The 19,946-nt window shown below is 50.0% G+C and overlaps 2 protein-coding genes across 4 annotated transcripts in view; both read left to right on the forward strand.

The window, feature by feature from the left end:
* LOC119567463 (C-type lectin domain family 2 member E-like) overlaps positions 1 to 19,946 on the forward strand; it is a 160,485-nt gene that overhangs the window by 40,280 nt on the left and 100,259 nt on the right. The gene's annotated exons all lie outside the window — the stretch shown is intronic.
* Positions 1,433 to 19,465, forward strand: LOC119567461 (early activation antigen CD69). 3 transcript variants are annotated; one of them, XM_043529039.1, is made up of 6 exons: positions 1,433 to 1,567; positions 12,676 to 13,212; positions 13,938 to 14,054; positions 15,596 to 15,771; positions 17,244 to 17,347; positions 18,728 to 19,465. In XM_043529039.1, exons 2-6 carry the CDS (start codon positions 13,053 to 13,055, stop codon positions 18,855 to 18,857), a joined length of 687 nt encoding a protein of 228 aa, XP_043384974.1. In that variant the 5' UTR covers positions 1,433 to 1,567; positions 12,676 to 13,052; the 3' UTR covers positions 18,858 to 19,465. The 3 variants fall into 3 exon arrangements, with proteins under 3 accessions (XP_043384974.1, XP_037769259.1, XP_043384975.1); XM_037913331.2 differs by having other exon boundaries at positions 15,602 to 15,771; XM_043529040.1 differs by lacking the exon at positions 1,433 to 1,567 and adding an exon at positions 10,782 to 11,077.

The following is a 19,946-nucleotide window of genomic DNA, read 5'->3' on the forward strand; positions in this document are numbered from 1 at the left end:
GGAGCTGAAGCCAGGGATCAGAGCCTGGTGCCACGCGGCTGGGACCCAGGGCCAGCTTCCACCGCCCCACAGCCAGAGCCGGGGTCCAGAGCCTGAAGCCGGGGCCACATGGCTGGAGCCAGGGGTTGGTGCCTGGAGCCCCACGGCCAGGCAAACAAAGTCCCACATAAAGCAGTATAACTACGCCTGTCTGACAAGGGCCCAGTTGTCTCCTCCTTTCCACATGTAACCCCAGCCATGTATTGCCCTTGTAACACCACCCTGGGGCCGTGTCTGGCTGGGATGGGACCTAAGCTCTGGGTACTCCATGTACTGTGAGTCAATAGACTTCGGGGGGGGGGGGGGGGAGGGGGCAGGGCTCCCCCCCAGTGAGAGGGAGAAGAAGTGAGATCCGTTCCAAATAACCTTATCTCTGACCCACACTGAAAACTCCTCTTTCAAAGGCAAGACTGTTTGCATGGGGCTGAGTTGTGTATGGCTTATATTTGCCAAGACTATTGCTTTTCCTTATTACATGGGAGGTACAAGGGTTATGATGGCTTTGATGGCTTTGTTTTCTTGATTTTTTAACGGCCTGTTGCTGTTGTTTTTTTAAAAAACTACTAGATGATAACTGTGCTGGTGTCACTAAGCAAACCCATTCCGTTTGGGGTGGAAGGGGTCAGCTCTGTGACTCTTTTAGAGGCCCCAGCATGGTGTACTCTGTGCATGCCGTCTGGGGACCAGGAACACTCGTGTAGATATGATCCAGGAAGGATGAGGACATGCATGGGCGGTGGGTAGCATAGGCAGGGGAAGGCTGGACCTCTCCAAACAGCCCTGTGTGGCCCTGCCCACACTCCACCCTGCTTGCCATGAGTTGGCCCCAGCCGAGGCAGCCGGCTCCTCTTCCGGGAAGCCTGCTGGGGCTAGGGCAGCTGGGACTTGGGGTGGCCCGCGGTCCACCGGGGAGGCCCCGGGTGCTGGAGCTTGCTGCACCTGTATAAAGGTATATAAAGGCCCTGCACCTCTACAGCATATTCCCTCCCTGCCAGGGGATCTGGGTACCAATCTGAGCCCCTTTATCCAAGTACACCCCGGGGAGCCAACCAGGACGGTTAGGGCTGCAGGCCCCTGTAGTGCAGACAGGCCCCGAGTCCAGAGTGGCCCGCAGGTTTCCGCGCCCGGGGAAATCTGCCCCCAAGCTGTGTTGCACGGGGAGACTTTAGCCCGGCCTGACCTGCGTGCCTCAGTGACCCTGCAGTGCTCACTGGGCCACAGAGTCTTTGGCTCGGGTCCCTGGGGCAGCTCGGCTTCCTGCCACCCGGGTGTCAGGGAGCGGTTTGGTTTTGATTTGAATCCTCTCCAGGGTGCAGTATTAAAACTTGCTTTCTGTTTCAGTCTGACTGGGAACATTTACATGACTGGCTGCTCAGAGCAGGGAGGAGCTGTGGTGGCCAGTGTATATAACCCAGGGAGGGACTGACACAGACTGAGAGTGTCACAGCCCAGCAAACCCTCCCTGATCGGAATTAACCCTTTCTCCGCTGTTGGTCCTCCTGCGGGGAGCTGCCTGGCTGCTTCTCAGGTGAGCAGAGAGCTGCAAGAGCTGGGGGGGCAATATCTGCATGGGGAGCTCTCCTGGGGGAGGGGTTGGGCTGCCTCCATTCTGTCTCTCCCCGGCTTTGTCCCCACGAATCCAGTTTAGCTCCCAGCTCAGTTGCCCCAGCGGATCTCTGAGGGGCTGGTTGCAGGGGGCTCCTATGGGGCAGGGTGAGCGGGGGGCAGACGCAATGCCCCTGGGCAGGCTGTAGTGAATGGCCTGGGATGTGTCCACCCCGAAGAGCCAGGTGGGATCTGATCGCTTCACCCCACTGCAAAGCACCCGGATTTGTGCCCTGGGGTCAGATCCTTGGTGCCGGCCCCGTTGGATGCCTTTACTGGGGCCAGAGCTGCCGGGCTCTTGCCCCGTTGCTCGGGCGCTGGCTGGCCCTGCGGATAGGGACCCTCCTGCAAACACCCTGGGCAGGAGCTGCTGCTTCTCTCCCTGCCAGAGCAGATCCACAGAGACACCGGAGAGCAGTTGTCAGCTGCTTTGGCTGGACTCGAGTTACCGATTATTAAATTCATAGGCCCTGATTTTTCTTTTTGCTGGCGGGTGCTTTTGAAGAGGTTGTGTGTGTTTTGGGGGGCATTCTGCTAGTTTCGGGGGGAGGCTATTGTCAAAGTCAGATTCAGGACTCACATAATTTGTCAGACCACTCTGTTTATTAGCAAAGCGCTTTGCTAATGCACCCAGATGTGAGCCCCTCTCTGAGGCTAAAGATAACTTATTTATACAGCTAAGCCAAAGCCAATTTAACATAAGAGACAAAAGGAAGCAGAAACTGACAAATATACATACATATCTTATTTGCATACTAACTTTTACCAATCTCCTAGCTCAGTAGGAGCTCTAAGTTAATTAGTTTGAGGACCCATTGTCTCACACTCCTTAATGTTTCTCTTCCTGACAACTATATTTCAACAAACCCTTCAAGTAGCATTTCTTTAATGAATTATAATTTCAATAATTCATTCTACTTTCATAATCCCTCCTTTTGGTCAAGCTACGCAATGACCAACAATGACTGGGTTCCACATATCAATCGTTCGTTATCTCTTTGTTCATCAGTGATATTTAAAATCATCAAATTAGCGCTCTGGTTTGGGGCAGCTATCTGTGTAGCATGCCTGACACAATTTTGGATACAACAGGAAAGTAACTGAAAACATACAAAAATTATTAGGATTCCAAACAGGAGAGTTAGGGCTCCCTGAAACAACCAGTTTCCTATGCCAGAGAAATTGAAAAGGTTACTTAGCCACTTCCATAAAGAACTTGGCTCTTCGTGGGGAAGATATGCGATTTGTTCTAAGTGGCTAGCACGATCTGTTACCTCATTGGTGTTGTCTGGTATATACACACAGCAGTCTTTTCCAGCGAGAGCACAAGTCCCTCCTTTTGCTGCCAGCACTATGTCCAATGCCTGACGGTTCTGGAGGGCCATCTGTCGGATTGCCCGTTTCTTTGGCCAGGGCTCTTAAACTTTCTCCGGCTTCATTTGCCATTATTTCAACTACTGCTTGTAACCTTAGGAGCCTTTTTGCATGGTGTATTACTCCCCCTAATGGTATTAAGGAACTGCCAATGGCCTCTTCCCAGGTTGAGGGGCTTATGTTATTTACGTGCCGTTGGGCATCTGTTAAGTCCCTTCTTTTTCACCTGAAATTGCGGAGGCGTTCTCGAGAGAAGGTTCCTAGCACTCGGAATTGTGGGAAGAGTCGGGCGGGATAACAGATTCCTAACCAGTTAGCTGGTAGTGCGGTATAAGCTCTGGTCCCACACACCCAGTGATGGCCTATTAAGGCCAGGAAGGGTTGGTTGCACCCATTTGTCATATAGGTGTTTGCAAAGGAGGAGTAGTATCCCCCAAAGGGTATAGGGTAATTCTCCTTACGAGCAGTGGTGTTATTTGCATGATATTGAAAGATTGTATTGTTTTCACTAAGGTTACTGTAGGGGGAACATGAGATTGATTTCTCTGTTTGATCCCAGGTTGAGAAAAAATTCATATCTCCATACCCGGCCCGCCACTTTTTAGTTTTGTTTGAATAATCCCATACACCATTGGCCACAATATGCTGAAGGCAACGGCTTTTCCCCAGATCCAGCCCTGTCCCATTACACACCCAAAACCCATGACCTTTTCCCTCCACGACACTTATCCATTTAGTTGCATTTATTGCCACCGCTTCCCAAGTGTCATTGCTGATCCATATTTTGTTAAACGGATGACGCCCTCCAGTGTGGTCTGGGGACTTGAGTGGGATAGCCAGGGCAGGAACACCAGTTTGAGAGTGGGCTGGGATGTGGCTGCAGACCCAGCAATTAGAAATATTAAGGGTCTGAGCTATCCACACCTGCTGCTGGATAAAAGAATTGTCATCGTGGTCTCCCCAGACCGTAAGATACCAGCAGCCGAGGAACAGCGTCTGCTTCTGGCAACCCTTACGAGAGCATAGATTGTAAGGTATTGCAGACTGTTCCTCTACGTCTTCTTCTGGAGTCAAAATTGACTCTGCATTGTCCTGAGGTGATGATTGGTTCTCTGGGGATGGTGCCTTCTTACACTGTGAAGCATGTATCCACGCTGCGATGCCAGATAGTTTAACAGCTGTCTGTGTAGTAAGCAGTACCTGATGAGGACCCTTCCACCGGGGCTCCAAGGCGTGCTTTCGATGAGGGCGCCGTACGTAGACCCAATCACCTGGCTCGAGGCTGTGGCAAGCGTCGGAGGTGGGTTCCGTGGGCCAGGCGGCTCGAACCCGTGAATGGAAGTGACTTACAGCTTGCATTAGTCCCTTGCAATACTGAAGGAGGGCACTGTGAGTCAAGTTCAAATCTGGAACGGCAGTAATGGTAGTCATAGCTCACATAGGCTTAAGTACACCATTTCGTCCTTCAACTGCACCTGCACTCTGTGGGTGGTAGGGACAGTGCAGCAGGTGTTTGATATGCAATATACGGTCCAGGTGTTGAACAAGCTGTCCAGTACAATGTGTACCCCGATCACTGGACAGAGTAGCAGGAATTCCCTTGGCAGGCATACTATGATTTAACAAACATTTGGCAACAGACAGCGAGTCAGCCTTGCAACAAGGAAAGGCTTCAATCCAACCGGAGAATAAACATACCATAACCAATATAAATTCATATTGTTGACACTTAGGCATTTGTGCAAGAACGGTGCTTGAGGCAGGCCCCGGAACCCCTGGGCCACTTTTACAGGTTTACCAATATTATGGCTTTGGCAAATGGTACAGGCTGCACAGTGGCAGGCTGCAAAAGAGCTAAAGGGGGGGAGGGCCCACCATCCTGTCTTAGTTACAGCAGAGACCATCCCCTCCTTTCCGACACGCGAAACACCATGTAGCAGGGCGGCCAGAGATGGGTAGAGTGAAAAGGGGGCTACAAAGGCACCAGTAGGCGAGCGCCAAAAGGATTTGGGATGGAGAGAGCAACCCTGGGCAACCCAGGATTCTCTCTCGGTTTCTGGGGCAGAGTCTTGGAGCAAGGCGAGGTCAGTGAGGGACCAGGAGGGTAAGAGGAGAGCGGAGAACAAGGGACTCAGACATTTCGACTAGGCGCGCTGCAGCAGCCACAGCACGCAGGCAGGGGGGTAAGCCTTGGGCAACAGGGTCTAAAGTGGCAGAGAAATAAGCCACTGGGCTGTTCTTTTCTCCGTGCATCTGAGTGAGAACTCCAAGCGCACACTCAGATTGTTCGTGGCAGAAAAGGGTAAAAGGCTTAGAATGGTCAGGCAGCCCTAAGGCAGGGGCAGAAGCCAAACCCTGTTTGAGGGAAACAAAGGCAGAATTGGCCTCAGGCGGCCACGGCATGGGGTCAGGCACAGAGAATCGAGTGAGTTCCTGGAGAGGTTTTGCAAGGGAGGCATATTGGGGAATCCATTGTCTGCAAAATCCAGCCATGCCTAAAAACTTCCAGACCTGGCGTGGGGAGCGGAGTCGGGGAAAGCTAAGGATAGCTTGGACGCGGGTGGGAGAAAGTGCACAGGAACCCTGGGAGAGGAGAAAGCCGAAGTATGTGACAGAAGCTTGACAGAGTTGTAGTTTAGAGCGAGAAGCTTTGTGACTCTTATTTGCTAGGGCAGTAAGGAGCACTAAAGAGTCAGTTTCAGAGGCAGACAATGAAGGGGAACAGAGGAGTAGATCATCTACATATTGGACTAGTGTGGACCTGGACGGGAAAACAAGGTCAGCAAGGTCTTGGGCTAATGCTTGGGAAAAATATGACGGGCTTTCAGTATACCCCTGGGGCAGTGTGGTCCATGTGTACTGTTGCCCCCTTGTAAGAAAAGGCAAACAGGAACTGGGAGTCAGGGTGAACCGGGACAGAAAAGAAAGCAGAGCACAAATCAACAACAGTAAAATGAGTTGCATCTGGTGGGATAGAAGCCAGAATCTTTGAGAGAGGCAAGTTTTGATTCTGTCCACCTATGATTTGCCTCTTCCCACCACTGCGTGAAACAATCAACCTCTCCTCTTGCCAATTTAGTTTTAGGTTGGCCGAGTTTGTCTTTTAAAACTTCTATTCGGTCTTTGTCCCAAGATCCTAACAGTGGCCACTGAATTTTGGGATTCTCCTGAGTTAGCCTTTTGCATTCCCATACACATCTTCCCCCCCCCGGCCCCCGCCAAGGTCAGCCTTTTGAAGCCATCCCCCACCCATGTCATGAGGTTTTCTGTTCATTAAAACACAGCAATGCTAGCAACAAGACAAACACCACAGACAAACAACACAAAACATAGATCCATGGTATTCTGAGTTTTTCTTCCGCTGGCGCCAGCTTGCTTGTAAAGTCTAAAAACAGAAGAAACAATTTCCACCCCCCTACTGGGGACAGATTATTGCCTAATAATACCACTTTCTTTTACAAATTTCCTTGCTAATTGCAGGAAAAACAGAAGAATTACCTCCAGCCTGTCCTTATTTTGTTCTATAGTCAGGCTGTTCTATAGTCAGGCTAGTGAATTACCCCACTCACTGGTCATTTATGAAATTCATGAGGTGGTGTGCCTTAGTTTCCCCTCTTGTGCAACAGACCATGTTTGCCATGGTTTCTCTGCTGTACCAAGCTATAAGTTTATTCTCAGGTAATAGTGGAGACACAGCTTCAGATTTTAGCACTGTACACACACACAAAATTCTCTTTTGCCTAACATCCCTTGCGCTGTGATTACTCTGTTACACAACTGTACCCCGATTACACTTCCATCTTGTACAACTAGACACAACCAGGAGCAGCCAAGTTAAGTTCCAATAGAAACCCCTTACATCCTTTAGTGATTTTGATTACATTACCCAATAGTCAAATAATTTTGATCAGATTCTCTCTCTGCCTGCTGCCTGCAGCAGTCCCTTATAGACCATTTCTGTGGGAAAAGGGCCCATTTCCCCTCAGAATAGCTGTAAAGGCTTCTGGGGACAGAAGCGTAGTGGTGGTAGTAGTCACTCTACCTGACCCCCTTAGCCTAGACCATTTTTCCAGAAATTTACAGGAGTCCGGACTCTTCCTAAAATACATAAACTGAGCCGGCGTTCCTTTAGGGAACTGTCCCGACTTAGATGTCCGGTTACCCATACAGGAGGACTTTACACACCAATCACACAAGAAGGAAAGTCGGGTTCGTCAGAGCGATGCCCGGTGCAACACACAAAAGGAGCCCACAGGCTACTGCCTCAATCACTCTTGCTTTCACATCAAGGGTTTTACCCAAGGCGCGGTGCAGCTGCGATTGTGCAGATTTCACTCACTCAGACCTTGGGGACAGGAACCCTTTGGTCAGCCGATCCCCGGATGGAGACGGCGCCCAGACTCAAACACACCACAGGGAGGACGGATAGACACAGAGACAAGACAGTCCTCAGTCCGGACAAAACACAGAAATAATTACCTGACCAGATTCCTGATGTCAGATCCTGGGATCCCTACCAGAACAGAGTGGGAACCAACAGGTTCGATGGCGTAGACTTCACTGTGGTCATGCACCCTTCCGTTCTGGCAGAGGACCGCTCGGGCCAAATGCCCAGGTGCCGGCTTGCCACGGCGGTCCTAAGAACGGTCAGGAGTCACACGGCCCCAGTGAAGACGGTTGCCATCTCGGTGGAACCTCCAAATTGTCAAAGTCAGATTCAGGACTCACATAATTTGTCAGACCACTCTGTTTATTAGCAAAGCGCTTTGCTAATGCACCCAGATGTGAGCCCCTCTCTGAGGCTAAAGATAACTTATTTATACAGCTAAGCCAAAGCCAATTTAACATAAGAGACAAAAGGAAGCAGAAACTGACAAATATACATACATATCTTATTTGCATACTAACGTTTACCAATCTCCTAGCTCAGTAGGAGCTCTAAGTTAATTAGTTTGAGGACCCATTGTCTCACACGCCTTAATGTTTCTCTTCCTGATAACTATATTTCAACAAACCCTTCAAGTAGCATTTCTTTAATGAATTATAATTTCAATATAATTCATTCTACTTTCACACTATTTTCAGCATATGTATACATTTCTTTCATATTCTAGTTATTGGATGTGTCAGTCATTGGTATCTTTACTATTTTAATAACGATTCAGTTGTTATGAACTACCTAATTACATTCTCATGAATTACAGTATATTGCAGTCACCTACAAGCTGTGTTCACTAATGTCCCAGTTTCAAGACATTATGTCTCCAGCCAGCAATCTTATTTACATCTAGTTCCCTGGTATGGTCTTGATGCACGTTCAGGACAGCTGCATTATGCAGGAGAGAAGACTGGAGAGAATTTTTAAGTCTTCTGAAGCTAGAGAATGAGTTGGGGATGATACAGGCACAGTGAGATGGATTCAATTTGCATATACTTCCAGAGTCCTGCAAATGATTCCAGGGTCTTTTTCTTGATGGGTAACAGCTAATTTAGACCCCATCATTCTGTATGTATAGTTGGGTTTATATTTTGCCACGTCATCAAATCATAGAAGCTTAGGGTTGGAAGAGACCTGATGAGGTCATCTAATCCGACTCCCTGCTCAAAGCAGGACCAATCCCAACTGAATTTGCATTACTTTGCATTTAACATTGAATTTCATCTGCCATTTAGTTGCCCAGTCACCCATGTTAGGGGGCTTATTCCTTCACCTGCTTACTTCCCTGGTCCTTCTCGCATGAACAGAGAGCAACAATACCCAAAGTCCAAAGGTGCAAACAATTCGATGTTTATTGGGCTGAACTTCCAGCAAGCATGATTCCAGTTTCCTTCCTTAGTGTCCCCCTTCCCAGTTCTGACACCACAGAGCCTTACCTGTGTCCCTGTTCCCATTCCCCCCTCCCCTTAGCAAAACATGATTCCAATTCCCCCCCTAGCAAAGCATGATTCCAATTTCCCCACCCCCATTCCCTGTTCCCATTCCTGCCCCCCTTACTTCCTGATTGACTGCAGACTATATAGTAAAACTTGAGTTCTGCTTAGCTATACCTTAACCAATCATTTTCCTGAAATTTAACTAACCAATCCTAACATAGTGTAACATGATTATTTAACCATTTTATATCCCACCACCTTAATGAGTTTACACCCAGCAAAATTAATTATCCAGCAGACAGGAACAATCACAGAACCAGACAGAGACCCTGCCAATAAACAACAGCAAAGTGGGAACTATAATGACAAAACAATACAGAAGTGAGGATTTCACAACTACACCTGTAAGGACATAAGGGTTTCCCAGCTGTGTCTATGGATAAGTGAGTTCTTACCAGACAGAAAACTATGAAACTAAACTTCCTTTTACATCCTCTAGGCCCTTCCCTTTCTCTGGAGGTGGTAGATCGGATCACCTTTCCAACAGCCCCAGATTGCCTTATTTCAGTGTGACTGGTTTGGGATGTGAGGATGTGACCGGTCGCTTCCCAGCTTATGGCAGCCTCTGCTGCTTAGCCACAGGCCTTAGCCTAAGAACAGGGCCTCAGACCGTCGCCATGAGAGAAGGCCCTTACACTGGCAGACAGTGATTTTGATTCTTTCTTTTGTACCTCTAGAACTAGCCAAGTGATAAGAATACACCTAAATTCTTTAAGAAAAGGCCTTTAGAGACAGGCCTGAATATCTATATCCTAACAAACCAGTTTTCAGAGATCCTTTCATAGCTCTTTGCAGTCTGCCTGGGTCTTAACTATCTTGAGTAGAATCATAGGACTGGAAGGGACCTCGAGAGGTCATCAAGTCCAGTCCCCTGCGCTCATGGCAGGACCAGCACCAGCTAGACCACCCCTGACAGGGGCTTGTCTAACCTGCTCTTAAATATCTCCAATGACGGAGATCTCACAACCTCCCTAGGCAATTTATTCCAGTGCTTAACCACCCTGACAGGAAGTTTTTCCTAATGTCCAACCTCAACCTCTCTTTCTGCTGTTTAAGCCCGTTGCTTCTTGTCCTATCATCCGAGGTTAAGGAGAACAATTTTTCTCCCTCCTCATTGTAACAACCTTTTAGGTACTTGAAAATGGCCATCGTGTCCCCTCTCTGTCTCCTCTTTTCTTGTATCAACTGCAAACGTTGGCACCTCACTGCTTACCCCTTTTTCCAGATCACTGATGCATTTTGCACAGTGCTGGTCCCAGTACAAGCCCCTCGGGGGACACCTCTATTTACTCCTCTCCATTCTGAGAATGGATCATTTATTCCCGCCCTTTGTTTCCTACCTTTTAACTGGAGCCCCCGGCAATGCTTTCAGGATCATCTAACCTTCATTTCATTTAATGCCAAGACTTTTGCTATCTTAATCCCTCTGCCTCTGTTTCTAAACAAACTCCCTGCCCCCAGGGCAGAACCTGTTCGCAGCACAGAGCTCATGAGAGCTCTGCTTCCATGGTGCTGAGCACCCCACTACTTCTCTTCCATAGCACCCAGGGAGTCACACCGGTGATTGAATTGCTGCCCCAGCTTGTGGGTGCGTTTGTGCGTGAGTGGCGGGTGTGTGTAGGTGCGTTGGCTCTGTGAGTCTGTCAGGATGTCATATATCATACGATCTGCCAGCCCCACTGCGTAAGCTGGATCCTGTGAGCAGCCGGGGACAAATGCCCACTGGGGCAGACGGTGTTGGGAGGAAGGCGGGCAGGGCTGCTCCTGTAATTGTGCAGGGGGGAGCGACACAGGAGGGGGAGGGGGGCAGCTCTAGACAGAAGCTCTGCAGTGGCAGAGACTAAGATCTAAGCCGAGAATGCTGCGTTCCTTATTCTGCTAGTTTCTTGCTGACTGGTGGAAAAAAGTGACTCTAGGGTGTGTCTACACAGCGCAGTGAGCCCAGCTCAGACTCAGGTTTGAGACCGCGCCCCTTTTTGTCCACACACAGATCAGTCTGACTCCGGTCAAGTCAGGTCCTAGCATCCTGCTGGGGCGAGTCTGAGCCTGCGTCCTGGTGTGACTCCGGTCCGAGCTCTGCCATTTTGCAGTGTGGACACAGCTCAAGCTGCAGACCCATCAGAAGGTCTATGCAGTGCGGTGTGGACCATTAGCACAGCTGAGAGGCCCCGGGCCAGCAATCGTAAGCCCAGGTTTGCAGTGCAGTGTGGACGCAAGTGGCCACAAACCCGGGTCCCACACAGCTGGGTTGACCATGCCGTGGAGACGTAGCCCTAGTGATTCATTGGCACCAGCCCAGGCCAGGTGTAGTTGCCAGTGGGTTGGTGATGATGCAAGTGTCTAACAGAGAGGGGAGAATCCTAATCCGGTGGCATTTTATACCCCACTAGGCAGGTGGCAGAGATGTTACAAGATGCCGGGCAGGGGAGACTCCGAATCCCTGTACGAGCACAGGAGACTCTTACCGGGGAACCGGCTGCATTTTCTGTCTCCCGGATTCCTGCCCTTGTAGCATTTTAGGACACACAATGGGACTATGGGGCAATGCCCAGCTGGCTGAGGTAGCCGTTACCCCCCTCCCCCATGACCCCACTGCTCTGCTAATACCCTAGAGGAGGGGGCTGTTTGTTTAGCTGCCTTTTATTGTTTCACTGATGGAGCTGTTTATTGCCTGACTGGAATGACTTTTCATTTCCACTCGGGGGCAGGTGTCATTTTGCAGCAGCTCTCCCAAAACCACGCCCCTGACTTGAAAAGGCGGCAGATTCAAATCTAATGAAATACGTTTTCACGCAAGGCACAGCTGGCCTGTGGAACTCACTGCCACAAGGTCTACTTGGTCAATCTCCTTTTCTAAATCCTGCCAAGCTCTTGGCATTTATAGAGATAATGGGACCGTCCAGAGTTATAAACATCAATATTACAAAATAACCTGGAGTGGGAAGGGCTTTAAACCCTCCTGGGCAAGGTATAAGCCCCAGCTTCTAACCAATGGGGGTGAGGGAGGAATCTGTCCCCGGGGCAGGTTATTCCATCACCGTCCAGTACAGGGGTGTCCTGCCCCTCCCGCTGAAGCAGCTGGTGCTGGCTGGTGTTGGAGACGGGGCGCCCCCTTCAGAGCTGCTCAGTAACAGCTCTGCTGCGGCCATAGGGTGCAGCTGGGACTGTCTGTCTGCTGCTGCTCTCCCAGGCCCTGTCCCACCCGGGGTGCAGGGACTTCCTGGGGCATCCCCCAAGGGCAGAAAGAGGGAACTGCCCCCGGCCCCCCGTGCAAAATTCCAGGCACTGCAATTAAACCATAACGACTTCTTGTAAACTATTTGCTTAAGGACAAGTGATCATTCCTGCCAGTTCAGGTGTGGCTGTAACAGACGTATAAACAGACATCACCCACCAGAGCTGGGGGTCAGGACCCATTGACTCCAGTGGAGCGATGGCTAATTTCACCAGCTGGGGATCTAGGTTCAGTGATTTCAATGGAGCTGCCCCAATTCACACCATCAGATCTGGCCCCACTCTCTCTACATGAAACTGACCCCGCTCCAGCGCATGCCTCCATGGGTTTGTCGAGTGCTTTGGGATCCTTCAGATGACAATCGCTGTAGAGAAACCCAGGTAGTCCGAGCACTGTCCGTTCTAACTGCCCCTGCTATGCAGGGCTGTGGCTGGACAGATAAAACCCCGACACAAGCCAGCCAGAGTAACCGACAATTCTCTCCACAGGCAAACCTCGAACCCAGACCCTACGGAAGCCAGTCGGAGGAAACAGAACCAGGATGATTCTGCGACCTGGAATTGATTTGGTCAGCGCCTGCTAAGGCCTAGTTGACCCTGGGGATAAAAGCCGTGCCCAGGATACCTTTGAAACAGTTCATTCAAACACAGCTCGGGCCCAGCCTGGCTGGTCGGGGTCTTCAGGTAAAAGTCACAATCCAACTGTATTTGAAAGGAGTTTTTCCTGATCACCCCACGTAGCCAAACCGCGCCTGAGCTGTAATCCAGTGAGCTGCTTTGAAGATCTCCTTACGAAGGGCTCTGCCGGCACCGCCAGACCCACTGTGAACAGGGCCGTAGTTACCGCTGGCCGCAGAAAGGTGAACATGTCCCCTGTTTTGGAGTCATCTCTTCTCTCTCCGAAAGAATTGCGGTGCAACCCAAATCCACTCCTGGCTTCCCAGGAAACCCAAATGAAACCAAACGGAACAACTCATGTGACCATCCCACCAGAGGATGGAGAGAGCAGCAAAATCTACCCTGCAGGTACAGCTGCCTCTTTGGGATCTTCTTACACTTTGACTCAGGAGGGCCTTTATCTCCCTTTAGTGGCTGGTCCATGTAAAATACACTTAAATTAGCCCCGGCCTTCAATGTACTGCAGCCTTTAGCTCTGTGTCCAGAGATCCCTGCTTCAGTCCCTGCATAGTCACCCCAATTCATCCATCAGTGCGAGACAGGCTGGTCAACTGTCCATCAACGTCTTCTGGGTGGAAAATGCTTTTTTGAACAAGACAGATTTTTCCCCACAACTCTTTTTGCTCAGAAGGTTTCTGGGTTTCAAATGGAAACAAAGCCAATCTTCATTTCTAATGGGAAGGTTTTTGTTTGGAGGGGGCAGAATTTTGTGTTTGAAGTAGGAAAAGAATCCCTTTTTGATTTAAAATGTTGGGGTCTGCCCCCCCACCACCATTCTCTCCCCTTTTAGATAAACACTTTCACTGGAAACAGTTTGAAAGCGCAGGGGGAAACTCTGAAAACCTCCAGTTGAAACCCCTGTTTTTCTGATTTTATTTTTTTTTTAAGTTGAAAGGACTCCCCCCCCACACATTTGGAATGAAAATTTTCACTTCATGCTCTCTAAATTTCTCTCTCTATATTTGTAAAATACCACCCCCCCTTTTTTTAAGCCAGTTCCAGCTGGTGCTGCTTGTCAGTGCAGGGCCCGTCTCTAGCAGCCCCGTGAGCATTAATGGCTGTTTCTATTACAGGTTTGCTCTCTAGGTTGAAATCACAGGCACGTCGCTGGGCAGTTCTGAACATGGTTCTCATTCTCATCCTGACCATCACTGTCATCACCCTCATCGTCGCCCTCATCGCCCTGTCAGGTGAGCGTGGAGCCTGCATGGCCCCGTCTCTGTGTCTTACACTCCGTGCTGGAAATCTCACAACACCCCCCAACTTCTCCCCCCTCCCCCCCACCACAGCCCACCCCTGCTTCAACAGTCACATCAGACTCTGCTGAGCCCGGGGTGTTTCTGTGGGGTCTCTCCCCCCCCACCCGCCATAGTCCAGCTCCCACTGGCTGTTGGCTCGCTCTGCCATGTCACCCAAACACCCCTGGATACCCAGGGCTGTGAGTCACTGTGTTACCCCCCTGTCTCCAGCAGGGAGACACCTGTCTCCACCTATTCCCAGCTGGCTGTCAGCTCCCTAACCCCACCAGCCTCTCAGCCTCGCAAGCCCTCTCCTCCCGGCCAGGCCAGCCCTGGCTTTACCTTGTAGATAACAATAGCTGCACCCCAGCCCCCACATCCCTTTGCAGCATGTCCCTGTGACCTCCAGCCCTGGCACCGGCTACTCACTGAAATCCCAGATCCCCTGCCCCAAACCTTCAGCATGCCCCTATTTACCAGTTTTACCATAAACCACCGCTCCTGTATCACACACAGCCCCTGTGAGCATGGCTAACAAACAAGAGCGGTTTGTTCAGGAAAGAAAAACGATTTAACTAGAAACGAGAGAACGAGGTGGGCACAAATGATAACAACACAAAACAAAATCACAAAACACGAACCTGGGTCTACACTCACCTTTCCTGTCTCATGAAGCCGCTTTCCCCCCAAGTCCAGTGTCTTGCCGAGCTGGCCGGCTTCACGGGCACCTAGATCCAAGCCTTCATGAAAACCCCCCCCGCTCCTCCTCAGTGAATGGATCCGGAGGGTCTTTTCCTCTCCTCTGGTATATTCAAACTGAGAGACAACAGCGCCCCCTGGTGTCTGGTTACATCTATTCTATACCTAGCATCTCACCTGTGGGTGTACGGGGGGGTAACAGCGCCCCCTGGTGTCTGGTTGCATCTATTCTATACCTAGCATCTCACCTGTGGGTGGTACGGGGGGTAACAGCGCCCCCTGGTGTCTGGTTGCATCTATTCTATAGCTAGCATCTCACCTGTGGGTGTCCGGGGGGTAACAGCTCCACCTGGCGGCTGTTTATAATTATCTCATCGATTGGTTGGTACCACAGGAGGCCCCACCACTGGCCTGTTTTCAGAGCACGGTTTTGGGCCCACGACACACGGCTCCGGTATTGCTTCCCCCGCAGACCAGCCCTGCCATGCAGAAGCCAAAGTGCCTGACGTGCGGGTGCAATCACTGGCACCATCTGTGCCTGCAGTTAACTGCAGGGGGGCAAAACCGGGGCACAGCAAAGGAGACCAGGGCTGGAAACGTGGCTCCAAATTCACGGCCGGTGTCGCTGTGCGGAGCTGGTGGGTGGGCGCTGGCCTCTCCCTGTTGTAAAGGGGAACGTGTCTCAGCACAAGATCAGCTTCCCATGGTGTGCTGTGTTGTGGTGTCACTGGGGGGGCGGGTTACCTTGGCTACAGAGGGAGACGGGCAGATCTCTTACCCTGCTACTTTCTCATCTCCAGCAAAGAAATCTGAGCCGTGTTCAGCTGGTCCTGCCTGCCCAGACGGCTGGATCAGGTACCTGGGGAAGTGTTACTATTTCTCACAGGCTGCAGGAGACTGGACCGACAGCCAGAACAACTGCTCTGCACTCGGTGCCTCCCTGACCGTGATTGACACCCAGCAGGAAATGGTGAGCCCCCGATTCTGGGCTGCACAGGGTGGGGGTGGCAAAGGCGACTTTATGCTGGGTTTGCCCTGGGGCTGTCAGGGCCCCAGATGCTGCTTGAATTAAGGGCAACTTCTCACATCCCAGAATAGCCAGAGCACAGAGTGCTCCACCCACTCTCCATCCTCCCCGTTCACTGGGGACTGAGTCGGAGAAGTGCAGGGCTAATACTCCGACCCTCTGCTCCAGGGGAACTCACAGCAGGGGAATCCAGTTGCTTTCCTGCCCCTTTAATGTGACAGGAGCAGCATTGCCAACCCAAGTGTTCAAAAATCATGGATTGGGACCCCCAAAACCATGAGACTGACTTTAAAATAACAGCTTCCAAGGATTTCAATTTGTTTCCTGGTGTCGTAGCTTTTAGGGGTCACATTTACAAGTTTTTTTTCTGCAACCATGAGGGCTAGAACCTTATGAAAGACGAGTGTCTCTTGTAATCACCTGACTCCAAGAGCTGGGGTGTTAAGAAAAACACCAAACAGCATGAGACTGTCAGTAAAATCACGGGATTTGGTAAGAAGGCAGGAGTGCTAAAGGTCTGGAATGCAGCTGAGAAGCTGAGCCAGGTAGCTGCAAAATCAGAATTTAGATGGAAAATTCTGATATTTTCACATTTGTCTCTATCATGAGTCAGGACAAGAAGCTGAAATTCACAAACTTTTTACTTTGCATTCAGTTCCAGAAGTGTGTCAAAATATGTGGTTTCCACATTTGATCAAACCAATTTCTTTCATCATTCATATATCAAAGCAGTTTGATTTGTCAAACCAAATCAAAACATTTTGTTTCAGCATGGTTCAACACTGAACAGCACCTGTGGCTCCTGATGGGGGTTGTCGTTTGGGTGCCTTCTGCCCCCTTCTGTGTGCTGAGATTCCAGGTTGGACTATATCTCCCATGGTGCCCAGCAGTGGCTCAGCCAATGGGGAAACCAAGGTGCATTATAGGAGACTTAGTCTGGGGGAACCCAACCCATAGCAGGGAATGGAGGTATGAGGCCCAACCTATAACTCCCATGAGGCACCTTGGTAACTCAGCTGGCTACAGAAAAATGTCGAACTGACCCGAAACAAAATCATCGCTCAGTGGAAAATAAAAACTTTTCAGTGAAATCAAAATTAAATGTAGGAAAAATTCAACTTTATAGGAAACACATTTTCCGTCACAGAAATATTGATGAAAAATCTTCAGCCAGCTCTTTGAAATACACTAGACTAGTCTGAGCACGATGTCCCTGCGTGGGCTGACCAACCCATAATTCACGCAGCAGACGGGTGCTGCCTCTGAGTTTGGGATGTCATTTGTTGGTGTAGAATTCCCAGCCTGGACCACCTGCCCAGCGCCCTGTGGAGCAGCCCAGAGAATCTAGTGTAGGTTGTAGAGATCCCAGAGACGGAGATGTGTAACGTGTATTTGCTGTTACTTTTTTAACAAAGGATTTTCTGCTGCGCTATAGAGGACGCTTTTACCACTGGATTGGCCTCCGGAGGGAACCGGACCAACCCTGGATGTGGACCAATGGCACTGAATTCAACAACTGGTGGGTCCATTTCAGTTCTATTAACCCCGTAAATGTTGCAGCTCGCATTTAAAACAGCAGAGTGGCCTTATGGTTAAGGCCTGGGGCTGTGACTTGGGAAATGGGGGTTCAGTGCCTGGCTCTCACATAGATTTGCTGTGTGGCTTGGGGTGAATTGCTCGAGGCTGGATTTTCTCTGCTAGTTGAAGCTGTGATGGGTTCAGTCTCTATGATCTCCTTGGGACTGTCACCTGATGTGCTGAAATTACCTCTGAGCCCGTATTCCCTGCCAGCCTGGGACTCCAGAACCCTGCCTTGTTGAGCCAGACACGCTAGCCTACTGCGACACAGACCCAGGCCTGGTCCATGCCCCCAAAACTTCAGACTTTAACTGAAAACAGCTCAGCACCCAGCTCCCAATGGGATCCAAACCCCAAATAAATCCATTTTACTCTCTATAAAGCTTATACAGGGTAAACTCATAAATTGTCCACCCTCTATATCACTGACAGAGTGATATGCACAGTTGTTTGCCCCCCCCCAGGTATTAATCACTTACTCTGGGTTTATTAATAAAAGTGATTTTATTAAGTATAAAAGTAGGATTTAAGTGGTTTCAAGTAATAACAGAGAAAACAAAGTAAGTTACCAAGCAAAATAAAACAAAACATGCAAGTCTAAGCCTAATACATTAAGAAACTGATGACAGGTAATATCTCACCCTCAAGGATGTTCCAATAAGCTTCTTTCACAGACTAGAGTCCTTCCTAGTCTGGGCCCAATCCTTTCCCCTGGTCAGTCCTTGTTATTTCCAGCAGACATCTAAGTTGATAAGCAGGGGTTTTCTCATGACTGGCCACCCCCTTTCTCCTGCTCCCCCCACTTTTATAGCTTTGGCACAAGGTGGGAATCTTTTGTCTGTGCTTGTCCCCATCCCCACCTCGTCAATGGAAGAGTACAAGGATTAAGATGGGCTCCATTACCATGTGACATGGTCACATCACTGTAAGGCCCCTAGTCTCCATTTTTCCTGGGTTGGCCCACACATCCACAGGAAGGTTTGCAGGTAAATAAACCATTTACCACCAATTGTCCTAGTCAATGGGAGCCATGAAGATTCTAAACCACTATTAATGGCCCACACTTTGCATAATTATAATAGGACCTCAGAGTTATACTTCATATTTCTAGCTTCAGATACAACAATGATACGTGCATACATATAGGAGGAATATATTCAGTATGTTATGATACTTTGTTATGATACCTTACAAGACACCTTTTGCGTATTCCATCCTATTCACCCTCATAAGCATATTTCCATAAAACATATGGAGTGCAACCTCACAGCTGCTCTGAGAGTTGTGCAGGGTTTTTTATTATTATTTGTTGCTGTTGCAGGTTTACAATAGTGGGAGGAGGCCTATGTGCTTTTGCAGATAATGACGAAATTGCCAGTTCAGGCTGCTCCAGGGCGGGACACTGGATCTGCAGCAAACCAGCGGAGAAACCAGAAGGCAGAGCAAAGTGACAGTGACCTGGATGAGGCGGGGCATTGTCCTTTTAACGGAGCTGTCCCAAGCTGCCTCAGTGACGGGGGAACTGGATGGGGCTGGCGAAGGGGGACAGCTCCAGCAGCAAGGAAGAGAGACGCTCGCTGAAGGACAGCGTATAGATCCTCCCCTTGGAGCCTCTGGCACCCATTGGGCCATTTGGGGACTGGGGTGAGGGTGCTGATTAGCCAGCATCCCCCAGCTCGCTCTCTGGCACAGAGAAGGGATCTTCTGACTTGGAAATGAGAAGGGGAGCAGCCCAGCCTGCCGTGTCCCTCCTGTCAGGGGCCCAGGGCAGGAGCCTGGCCCGGGCTGTGGCTAGAGGCCAATGGACCAGCTGGGGCCATCGGGAGGTGCTGTGGCCCCTGCAGCCATGCGGTGAAGGGGCTGCTGTGAACCCTGCAGCCGGGGGCAAGGACACATGAACTCTGCTGTACAGCGAGAAGGGCTGTTGTGCAGGCCCTGCTGAGCGCTGGGGGAGCGTGAAGAGACGCTGCAGACAGGAGGGGGTGGCTGGAACACATAGACGTGTGTGTGTATATACACATGTGTGTACATATATATTTAAATAAATTCTTATTTATAATATAAATAAATTATAATAATTATAAAAATTATAATATTATAAATAATAATACACCAGCTCCCAGAAGGGAAACTTTTATTTTGTAAACTTAAGTCCTCATGTGAATGGCTCCTCCCAACCGAGGAGGGAAACTGAGGCAGGAGCTGCATCCTCCCACCAGGGCTGTGAGTGCCCCTCCCCACAAGGACTAGTGAGCTGAGGACAAGGTGAGTGTGTCTGTTTTTCGGTCATCCTTCCTGTCGTTCCCTCTGCCTGCCGGGGAGGGGCTCCCCCAGAATGAGGGAAAACTCTGCCCACCGGGGGGTGCTTGGTCGAGGGGAAGGGCACTGCACTCATTGGGCTTTTCTCTGATCTCTGCCTATAAAGGGCAGGGCTCCGCACTGGTGTCTCTGCCCTGGGGAAGAACGGGTCTGTCATGAGCCCACTGGAGTGTGGGGGAGAGAGATCAAAGAGCCGGGCTGTTCTCTCTCTGGCCAGGCAC

The sequence above is a fragment of the Chelonia mydas genome, chromosome 14 (assembly GCF_015237465.2).
Source record: "Chelonia mydas isolate rCheMyd1 chromosome 14, rCheMyd1.pri.v2, whole genome shotgun sequence".
Classification (NCBI taxonomy): Eukaryota; Metazoa; Chordata; order Testudines; family Cheloniidae; genus Chelonia; species Chelonia mydas.

What these genes read in the sequence shown, in the direction of transcription:
- LOC119567461 (XM_043529039.1), top strand. Translation starts at nt 13,053, where the DNA reads ATGTCCCCTGTTTTGGAGTCATCTCTTCTCTCTCCGAAAGAATTGCGG. An exon ending in CAGCAAAATCTACCCTGCAG is followed by an intron (nt 13,213 to 13,937) that starts GTACAGCTGCCT and finishes TTTCTATTACAG; the next exon opens with GTTTGCTCTCTAGGTTGAAA. An exon ending in TTGACACCCAGCAGGAAATG is followed by an intron (nt 15,772 to 17,243) that starts GTGAGCCCCCGA and finishes TTTTTAACAAAG; the next exon opens with GATTTTCTGCTGCGCTATAG.